This window comes from Cygnus atratus, chromosome 18, assembly GCF_013377495.2.
Source record: "Cygnus atratus isolate AKBS03 ecotype Queensland, Australia chromosome 18, CAtr_DNAZoo_HiC_assembly, whole genome shotgun sequence".
Taxonomy (NCBI): domain Eukaryota; kingdom Metazoa; phylum Chordata; class Aves; order Anseriformes; family Anatidae; genus Cygnus; species Cygnus atratus.
In genome coordinates this window covers 1,860,662-1,870,895 of record NC_066379.1, presented here as the reverse complement: position 1 = coordinate 1,870,895, position 10,234 = coordinate 1,860,662, and the positions used below count along the sequence as shown (strand labels likewise).

The following is a 10,234-nucleotide window of genomic DNA, read 5'->3' as shown; positions in this document are numbered from 1 at the left end:
TGCTTTCCCCACGCATGGTGGTGCTCGGTTGCTGTGCAGGATGCAGAGCGCTCCGACCTCCCGTGCCGGGCTAGGCCGCAACACCCCGCTCTCCTCTTTTTGGGATTCCTTGGGTGAAATGCAAAGTTCGCTTACACACCGGGCACTGGTACAGTGTGTTCTGCCTGTAGGGAAGAGACTGTCTGGGGTAATTTCCTCTAGGAGGGTACAAAAGCACGTTTCTTTTGATGGCTAATCAGCGGAGGAGGGTGGAGGGGAGGGAGCCTTCCTGGGAAGGCCATGGGCTGCCCTCAGCGGTTGAAGAAGAAGGACTTGAGGCTCTGCAGAAACTGTGACTTCTGTCTCTGCTTCTGCTTCTTCCGGATGATGGGGATCCAGACTAGGCCACAAACAAGGAGCATCAGTCCCATGGACAGAAAAGCCGGGCCACACATTTTGTAAACGTTTTTGTTCTTGATTTGGATGCAAGACAGGCTGGTGATGACCGTCCCGAAGAGGAAGACGGCTGCTCCGACAGACACGACAATGACGGGCTTGTGGTATATTTCCCACTTGCTCCGGGACGCGCTGGTCCAGACGGACTCGCTCCGGGAGCTGATGCAGAGGGTGCTGGCCGTGTTGCTGGTCAGCAGCTCCTTGGACTGAGGGGACTTCTCGCTCCCATCAGGGCTCTTGGGGGGATTTTCCATGGTGACAGGGTCAGAGGAGGAGACCTGAGAGGGAAAGAAGAAAGAGCAGTGCAGGACTACTGCTGGAGGATGGACTGAGTGCTTTCCATCAAGTCGTTAATCAGTAGCATGGCCTCTGGCCAAGTCAAATGAAAGTGGAGAACACTTTGGGAGTTGCTGCAGGGGGAGGAGAGCACCACACCTATCTGAGCAGTGAAAATGAGGAATAGGCAACTGAGTCCTGCAGGTAGGCAGGACTGAGGGTACCTGCAGGAGTCCTACTGCCCACCCATGGACCCCAGGACAGATTATGTCCGTTCCCCAGCTTCCAGCTCCCACAGAGACACAGTGGTGGGATGATGGTATCCCTGGAACTGTTTTCCCTCCCAGATCCCCACTTATACTTCAGCGCCTTGTGGCATGGTCATCTGGAGGAGAGGAGGCTCTGGGGAGACCTTATTGCACCTTTTCAATGTATAAAGAGGACTTACAGAAAAGACAGAGAAGGGCTTTTTACCAGGGCCTGTAGTGGCAGGACAAGGGGAAATAATTTTAAACTTGAAAGAGGGCAGCTTTGGACAAGGAATAAGGAAGAAATTTTTCACCATGAAAAATGTGCTGTGGCACAGGCTGCCCAGAGAAGCTGTGGATGCCAGATCCCTGGAGGTGTTCAAATTCAGATTGGATGGGGCTTTGGGCAACCTGGTCTGGTTGGAGGTGTCCCTGAACATGCCAGGGGTTTGGAATTAGGTGATTTTTAAGGTCCCTTCCAACCAAAACCACCCTGTGATTCCATGATCTCTTCCCGTTGCAGGTGGAGAAACTGAGGCAGGGGTGCACCACATCGGGACCACGCAGCGGAGACCTGGAGTCACCTTCCTGGGGGTTGAGCTCCTGCTTTAGACCCCCTGGAGTTGGCTGCTCCTCACTGCCACATCCAGCTCGGACCTGTCAGCCCTGTGCCCTCGGCACAGGAGCATTTCCTTGCTAAGTGCCCAGGAAGGGAGGCAGGGAAGCTCCCATCACACAGTACGTATTTTCCCAGCTCTGAGAGGGCTCACAGCTCGCACTGAAATGCTGCGCTTTGCGGTGGTGGGGTCAGAGATGTGGCTGCCTCAGGGGCCCTGCCTCTGCATTGTTTTTTCACCTACTCAAGGAGGAAATGCATTTTCCCAGAAACAGCATGCCTTTAGCACACAGAAACCATTATGGTAAATTGGAAATGCTGTGCATTATGTTAACCACCATTTCCTCGGGGCTCTGCAGAGGAAAACAGGGCATGAAGCTGGCTGGGGAGTTCTCGCGGCCTGCGGGACCCTACACACTGCTGAGCAGCCCTGCATGGATGAACCCACCAAGCTCAGCTCTTCCGGGGCACCATGCGAGCTTTGAGCCTGGCACTGATCCAGAGCAGCTCATCTAAAACCCTGCTCGGGCCCTTGTTTGGCACAGCAGGCTGGGTGTGTGCCCGCCCGTCAGACAGCTCACAAGAAGATGCACAACATGGGTGACGCCGGCCTGGGTTTGCGTCCTGCTTTGGCTGCAGCGAGGTGTAGAGATGAGCACAGAGCCCGGCGCCTCCAGCTCATTTCCTGCTGTTGCTGAGCAATGCCAGGGCTTGCACCTCGTCACTGCAGCCGCACGGAGCTGCAAAGCTGCTCCAGAGGCACAGTTGTAAGGAAATCCATCCCTACCTGGGCCATGCTGGGCCCAGTGCCCACCTAGGGATACCAGTGGCTGTGTGCCAGCCAGCACCTCCCTTGTTCTTTCACCCAAGTCGCCTGCCCAGGTTTCTGGTTTATTCTGATGCAATTTGTCAGTTTATCCCCCTGCCAAAACACTGGAGCACTGTTGCAGAAATGCAGCCCTGGTGGTACCAATGCATTTTGTGCTATTTCAGGTTTGCCCAACTTGGGCCAACAAACAAATAAACAAACAAGACATTCACAGTGGGCACTGTTTGCATCCCTCCCACCTGCAGCTTTCCCCCTTCTCTATCGAACCAGGAGTGGCAGGGGCACAGCAGAAGACACACACCCTGATACATCAGCTACAGCGCTCCATCAGGGGCGACCAAGCACTTGATGAGTCTGGCCACAGTAGCAAGCCCTGGTTTCCCCACTTCTCTTCCTTTTGAGCTGCTGATCCTCTCTGCAAGCTGGTGCAAAGTCTTATCATAGATGTCATTTCGATAGTTACTACCATGTTAGATACAACATGCACGAGGAGCGGCTGAGGGAGCTGGGATTGTTCAGCCTAGAGAAGAGGAGGCTCAGGGGCGACCTTATCACTCTCAATAGGTACCTTAAAGGAGGCTGTAGCGAGGTAGGGGTTGGTTTATTCTCCCACGTGCCTGGTGACAGGACAAGGGGGAATGGGCTAAAGTTGCGCCAGGGGAGGTTTAGGTTGGATATTAGGAAGAACTTCTTTACCGAAAGGGTTGTTAGGCATTGGAAAGGGCTGCCCAGGGAAGTGGTTGAGTCACCATCCCTGGAGGTCTTTAAGAGATGTTTAGATGTAGAGCTTAGTGATATGGTCTAGTGGAGGACTTGTTAGTGTTAGGTCAGAGGTTGGACTAGGTGATCCTGGAGGTCTCTTCCAACCTAGATGATTCTGTGATATGCTCCTCTGTCAGCTTCTGTGATGCAGCTCACTTCACACTCCTATAAGCTGAGGGTCTAAGCTGCCACAGGGTCCCAAGACAAAAATACTGAGAGCAATGGGGCACATCTTCCTGCAGTGTCCTGGGGACAAAGCAAGGCAGGTTCTGCATGGACCAAAACATGCCCAGGAGTCAGCCCAGCCCTCCGAAAACATCCCCAGCTGCAGTTCTGCAGAGACGTGCCCAGATCCTATGTAACTGTTCGGCTGGAGTGCACAGCCTGTGCACCAGCCTCCTTGCTTTTCTAATACAAAGCTGAGCTTTGGCAAGGCTCTTCTTGACAATTTCGTCCTAGGCAGCCATGGCATTTCTTGTCTTTCTTCTAGCATCTATCGTGGAGAGGCTTTATGATCAAGGCACAGTACAATTTTAATTTGGCTTTGTAGCTGGAAATTTGCTCTCTCCCCTGGAGTGGTGCCCATGTCTCGTATCTCAGCAGCCTAATGCAGCCTGCCCTGCCCAGCTTCCAGGCACCCTGCTCCCTGCTTGCCCCTGTGCTGCCGCCCTGCCTCTGCCTCTACACTGAGCTCTGCAGAGAGCCTTCCTCTCCGCTTTGCAGAGTGTTAATGTCGGGCTCCTGCAAAGACCATCTTCTTCCTTCCTGTCTTGCATTTGCACTAGAGTGGATTTTTCCCTTTTATTTTCTGGTGTAATCATTCCTCTCACCACAATTCCCAGATGCTGATTGTTTTTCTAGCACTTCCCAGCAGAGAGTGATTTTTTGATTACACTTTTCTCCACATTTGGTCTTTTTCCTCTAATTTAGGTACTCTGCTTCATATTTCTGTTTGTGCTTTTGCATGAGGCTCTACACATTTCCCCCCCGTTAGCTAGGGAAGGATTTCACTCCCTGCAAGTAGCTGAGAATTTGTTACCAGCTCTGCATGTGTCTGCAGCTCTTGGGAGAGCTAATGTGATTTCAGCTCCTGCTCTGCCCATGCTCCATCCCTAATTCATCACAGATGTGCTCATACTTGAAGATGCAATGCTTGTACTGAGCAGCCAGGCAGCATAATGCTATCAGGTTTCCCCCACATTTTTAATAATTATTGTTGTAAGGAGAGCATCAGCAGATGACCAGTTGCTGGCTTGAAAATGCCTCCAGAGCACGTATCAGATATCATGTCTGGTGCTGTGCTGCTGCCTCTGAAGCCTTGGGAAGCTGTTGGTGGCGGAGCTAAAGAAGGAGAAACCTCGTTTGATGTTTCTCCTCCTTTTGCTTTTCCAGTGCTTTGTGTGCAGATGTTCGGTGTTTGAGCAGGGGGCTCAGATGGAGCACACCTGCTGGTGGTGCTGAGGTACCCGAGTGCCAAAGCAGCGCAAGAGGTGCTTGGGCACATCCTGGACTTTGTGGGCATCTCACGGTGGTGCTGGGGAGCGAGCCTGTGACTGAGCAGGGCACCCCAGCCCTCTGTCCCCCGTTTCTCAGACCACCCATCTGTGGAGGGGCCTCCGCACCCACCAGCGCCCAGCAGTGACAGCTCTCATCTGGGTGGCCAAAGCGAGGAGCCACATGGGGACCTGCCTGGGGACCACCGATACACTCGGGAGGAGCATGCTGGGCTCATGGGCAATCCGTCCCTCTCAAATGAGTGCCACCAGCCTCACACAGCCGGAGGCAGGAGGTGGCCTCACAAAATGCTGAGATGGATACCCAAGAGCTTTGATGAACCATCTCATTACAGGTGATTTAATTTGCCTGCTAGTCTGTGTTCTTACAGGGGCAGCAGTCAGGTCTGTCTGCAACCATGGGGACCAGAAATCCTTTAGATGCCTCGAAGTCTGAGACCAGCACAAAAGTCCCCAGGCTCTGGGGGCCCAAACAACCTGCAGATGTGGCCAGAGTTGCGCTATACCTGGTGACACAGCCCGGTCTGAAGGCCCTGCTCCTGTCCATGGGCTTGTGCCCTCCTGGAAATACAAGGGCCGGATTTACTTCTCCAAATCTTCAGCCTGGCCATCTCCTTTTTCTATGGGGAGGCAGCTGTGATTCTCTGGGAGCTTCCTACATGCTCCTCTTGTCTCCTTGCAGCACCCAGCTTCTGCCACTTCGCACAGCCGAGAACACCACAGCTTCCCCAGCTGGGACAGGAACCACCTCATCCAGGGCTTGGTGCCCACCTCCATCTGGCCTGTCCTCTTGCGCAGCCCTCTCGGCACCCCCAGGTGGAGCTGATCTCCATCCCAGGGCTAAGCGAGAGCCAGAAGCACTGGTGGTGTGGGTGAGCGTGGCACTGCCTGGGGCTGGGGGTGATGCTGCTGTGCGCAGGGCAGTGCTGAGAGGATTTTGCAAACCAACTGCCAAATTTTGTTGGAAATCCAAGTTTCTCTGTGGATATATTTTGCCTTCCTCTTTTGTCAGGATGCCTCCCCGAAGAAGGTGTCCCACCCCACCGCTGGTGGCACCAGTACCACTGCTGGGTTTGGGTGAATGGTAGCTCTGGTCAGATGAAAATCACCCAAACACAGATGTGCTCATCCTTCTCTTGCCCATCCCTGACCCAGTGATCTGAAGTCCAGATACGGCCACACCAAAGCCATGGGCTGTCCCACCGAGAGGCTCTCCCAGACCCTCGCACTGCCCCATGGCTCTCTGGGGTTTCCCTTGCCTTGGGGAAATGGTATCAACAGGTCCTCTGCTGAGCCTAGGGGTGAGACCCAACGGGTTCGTTTGTCCTTCAGCCAGAAGAGGTCTCCTGCCTGCCTCCCCAGTGGGTGGGCAGCAAAGTCCTCACTCGTGGGTTACAAGTGGGAGGAAGCCAAGCCATAGGGGAACTGACGAAAACTGGGAAAGGTTTCTTGGGCATAGCTTTTCCTGATGCTCTGGGGTACCTCTGTCCGACTCTTCACTAAGTCCTGCTCTACCCTCAGTACAGGCCCCCCCAGACGACAGCCGTGGCTCCGTGTTTGCCAGGAGAAGGGACTAGCTGTGTTAGGGAACCCATGTGGGATGGAGGGGTGGGGTGCAAGCAGGCTGCCAGACTGATGGGCACGAGCACGCTCTTTGCAGAAACTTGGTGTTGAGATGCCTTGCCCAGGCCAAATTTAATTCAGAGTGGCTATCAATCAGGTCCAGAGTTAATCAGAGCAAGGTGCATATCCAGTGAGCCAGCGTGCCCAAGTTCCCCTAAAAATGAGGAAGGTGGGCACTGCGGGACTCCCATGGCCGGGGATCCTAGAGGAGCACTCAGCAGAGGGGACAGGAGGGTGTTGGGTGGGACAGGGGACCCCGGGGGGGGACCGAGCGCCCACTCACCATGCTGTGCCTCGGTGGTCCCAGCCGGTTGCACCAAGCATCCCCCGAGCGCGCAGGTGGGAACCCAGCTGCCAGGGGGCACGCAGGGAGCGGTAACGAGGGACGGATCCTGCTGGGCTGAGCCGGCTCTGCGCAGGGAGAGGAAGGAGCTGTGTCAGCACAAAGCACAGTGCTAGAGCCCCGTCCTCTCTCCTGCCATCCCCACGACCCCACTGGGGCTGGTGCTGGCCACGTGGGCACCGTCCCTGTGGAGAGGCAAGCTCTGCTCTGAGGCCAGGGCTGGAGAAATAAGGCGAGGTGTCAGGGGACTGCACGCCGCCTACGAGCCCCGCCGCATCCTGGATGTAAACTGAGCTGGAGCCAGCGTCCATTTGCTGGTGTAGTGGAGCTGGGTTGGGCCCAGCCTCCAGCATCCCTTGGGAGCAGCTTTTCAGCATCGCCCAGGGTTTGGACGGTCCCACCAACACTCTCAGGCTCTCGATGAGTGAAGAGCATCTGCAAACCCTGTTTCAGGACTCAGCAAGAGGATGACCCCAGCCTCACTGTGCTGCATCCCCTCGCCCTTTCCACCACCCCCAGAACCAAGCCCATGGAAATCCGCCCTACTTACGTGGCTGCCCACCCCAACGGCGGTGGGACAGGCTACGGTTGAAGGTCCTCCTCTCCTAACCCATGCTCACTTCCAGCTCCGCATCCCTCCGGATATTGTCTGTCGGGCTCTGTTGAGTGTAATGAGCATATCCCAGCTCTGATGAGCTCACCAGCCCATCAGGATATCGTTTAACTCTTTGTTTCCCTGCCTTGGGCTCCTGCGAGGCCGACTTCTCAGCAGCTTGCCTGGCAGGGCTTGATGAAAGGCCGTGGCTTGGAGGCAATCCAGCGGTGTAGCAGGAGGAGCAGGGTGGGCTGGGGGCTAGAACAAGGCTGGGGTTTGCTGACTTGGACTTTGGTCATCAGCAAGTCCCTGAAGCCTCTCCAGGCTGTGATTTCTGCAATTCCCATGCAGGGGATGGTAGCCAGTGTCTGCAAAACACTTTGGGGCTCTTGTTGAGACATTTGATGGATGCAAGATATTAGCAGCTAGCTATAAATTAACATCCTGAGCCCATTACAAGGAGGGGGATGGAACGCAAATCCACAGCCACACTTTAAAACCCTCTTACATCAGTGTACTTGCTGCAGGGAAGGGATCCAGACTGACACAGACGTTGCTGGAGGCCAGGACTGGGCTCCAGCATTGGTGGCCAACCCCAAGGGCTGCTCGTTGGCTCAGTGCAGTAGCAGCACCCAGAGCTGCACTAGGGTCACAGGCAGGGAGCAGGAGGGTGGGATGGCTGAGCAGTCATGGAGATGTCGTGGGGATGGACAGACTCTGCGCAGGCAGTGGGATGGGTGTAGGGCATCCCAGGGCAGCGCATGGGGCTGGAAGGGGAGGAGGAGGGTCCAGAGGGACTGTGCAGGTAGGAAAGCATCTCACTGGGGCATGGGGAGCTCTGGCAGGAAAATCAGGGCGTTTGTGTGAAGATGAGGTCCCTCAGCTTGGCTCTGAGCAGACCTTTGGCCAGGGGTGGTTGGGCATGGGCCAGATTTGGACCTTTTCAACAAGGAGCAGTGGGCTCACAGGCTGGGGCAGGGGCAGAAGCAGAGAGAGACAGAGGTGGGACAAGCTCAGCATCCTAGTCTGTGCTCTGCTAGGGCTGTCCTCACCTCCTGATGGGAGGCGGGTGTATTAGCTGAACACAAGGGCCAAGCCCCGGGGAATGGGGTGGCTCCACTGCATTTTGATCTGAGAACCAGCAGCAAGAGGAGCCAGGTATCTTGAGGGTGTCAGGGGATAAAACGTTTCTCTGTAATTGGGAGAGCTGGGTGGGTTTGGGTTTCCTAATCGAGGTCCACGGGAGCAGATTATTTGGTTTAAAGTAGCAGTTGGGAAAAAAAAAAAAACAAAACAGAGGTGGAAAGGCTTCACTCCAGCACAGACACAGACCCAGACCCAGACCCAGACCCAGACACAGACACAGACACAGATTTCTAGGTTGGAAGAGACCTCAAGATCATCGAGTCCAACCTCCGACCTAACACTAAGTACTCCACTAAACCATATCGCTAAGCACGACCTGGATGCTTTCATGCGCTGCTTCTGCCCCATCCCCAGGCTGAAGGGAGCTGGTGCTGCCCCCGGGGATCACCCAGCCTCACCCAGCTCCCATCAGGGCCCCCCTTTCCTTTTGCCCCCCAGACTTGCCCCATGCTTCCCGCCGGACCCCGGCAGCTCCGTGCTGCCCCGGGACCAGCCCGTGGGGACAGAGCAGGCAGGGGCTTGGGCACGGGCTCTGGGCAGAGACGCCTTTTGAGCCCCCCCTTCATGCCAAGGCAGTTTGCCCAAGGCACGGGGGTGTCCCTTAGGGCCGGGCTGTGTCCCTCGGGCTGGGTGAGCGGGGTGCCCCCACGTTTGTCCCTCCTGCAGCTGCAGCGGTTGCAGATCAGCCGGGGGGGTTCCCCCGATCCCGCAGCCCAGCCGGGCCCCGAGTGGACTGTCCTGGCCGCTGGCCCCCGCCGCAGCCTCCTCCGTGGGTGCCTGCTGCCCCCTCGCGGGGCCGCGGGGCCACGGCTGTCCCCGAGCTGTCCCCGAGCCCGGCGCGGCCGCCCCCACGCGTGGACGGGTGCACAGGAGCTGCGGGCGGCTCGGCTGGAGGGGGCGGCAGGGGCCGGGGGTGTCGGGACGCGGCTCCCCAGGTGCCACCACCCCGCGGTGACAGCAGGGCAAAGCACGGGCACCGCCTCGGCTCCTGGCCACGTCCCCTTGCCCCCAGCCACCCCACCCCACGCCAGCACGGCTCCTTCCTTCTCCAGGCTTGCTTCTAGGGCAAGTGCGTGGGTCAGGGGTGACCAAGCCCACCACAGCACGTTATCCTTTCCCTGGCCGGGATGGAGGTGATGTGACCCTGTGTCCAGGGAGTCGCAGGCAGCTCAGGCGGTTTCAGAGACGCTTATGGCCACCTGCATCACTCTGGGCTGGTGTGCTCAGCGGCACAAGGAGATGTGGTGGGGTGGGACAGGCTGGGATAGGGTAGTGTGGGGTGGGATGTAAGACCGAATGGGCAGGAGATGCCCAGGGAAGGGCATGGAACCCAGCACCAGGCAGCTGAGGAAGTGTGGATCTGGGTTATGGAGGAGCAGAGAGGCAGCAGAACCCCCTGGGTCATGGAGGGCAGGGTGAGCACAGCGGCACGAAGCTCCTCATACAGCCTGACTGGGTGCTACTGGGTGGGGAGGCCGGGCCAGCCCTTCCCAGCCCATGGTTTGACTTTCACCTTCCAGCCGTGGTGCTGGCGGCCGGGTCCTGCCTCTTGTTCTGCTGCTGGCGCTGCTGCTTGATGGAGAGCTCTGCGCCCTGCCTGAGATGGCTCCTCATGTCCTCAGAGGCCACGTCCACCGCCATGGACATGGTGGTGGAGAGACTCCTGCTCCTCGGCACCCACCACTCTCCTCTGCTCCTTCCCATGCTGATGTGATCTCTCTCAGTACGCAGATGTGTCCTGGGCTCCTGAGGCTTCCATAGCACAAACTCACTGCCCCAAAAGTGGGCAGGGGCATTCACCCAAGCAGCGAACAAAATCGGTCCCATGTTTGCTCTTTGCAGCCCTC

General features: G+C 56.8%; 1 protein-coding gene across 1 annotated transcript; it reads right to left on the bottom strand.

Annotated features, from left to right (window-relative positions):
- Positions 1-290: 290 nt before the first annotated feature.
- PIRT (phosphoinositide interacting regulator of transient receptor potential channels) lies at positions 291-10,034 on the bottom strand. Its single transcript, XM_050714436.1, has 3 exons — positions 9,901-10,034; positions 7,267-7,450; positions 291-713 (listed from the first exon to the last, which is right to left on the bottom strand). The coding sequence occupies exons 1-3, from the start codon at positions 10,032-10,034 to the stop codon at positions 291-293; spliced, it is 741 nt and encodes a 246-aa protein (XP_050570393.1).
- Between the last annotated feature and the right edge of the window lie 200 nt (positions 10,035-10,234).

Coding starts and splice junctions, on each gene's coding strand:
- PIRT (XM_050714436.1), bottom strand. CDS start 10,034: ATGTCCATGGCGGTGGACGTGGCCTCTGAGGACATGAGGAGCCATCTC. Junction 7,451..9,900: donor GCCAGCACCACGGCTGGAAG/GTGAAAGTCAAA, acceptor ATTGCCTCCAAG/CCACGGCCTTTCATCAAGCC. Junction 714..7,266: donor GGAGGGATGCGGAGCTGGAA/GTGAGCATGGGT, acceptor TTTCCCTCTCAG/GTCTCCTCCTCTGACCCTGT.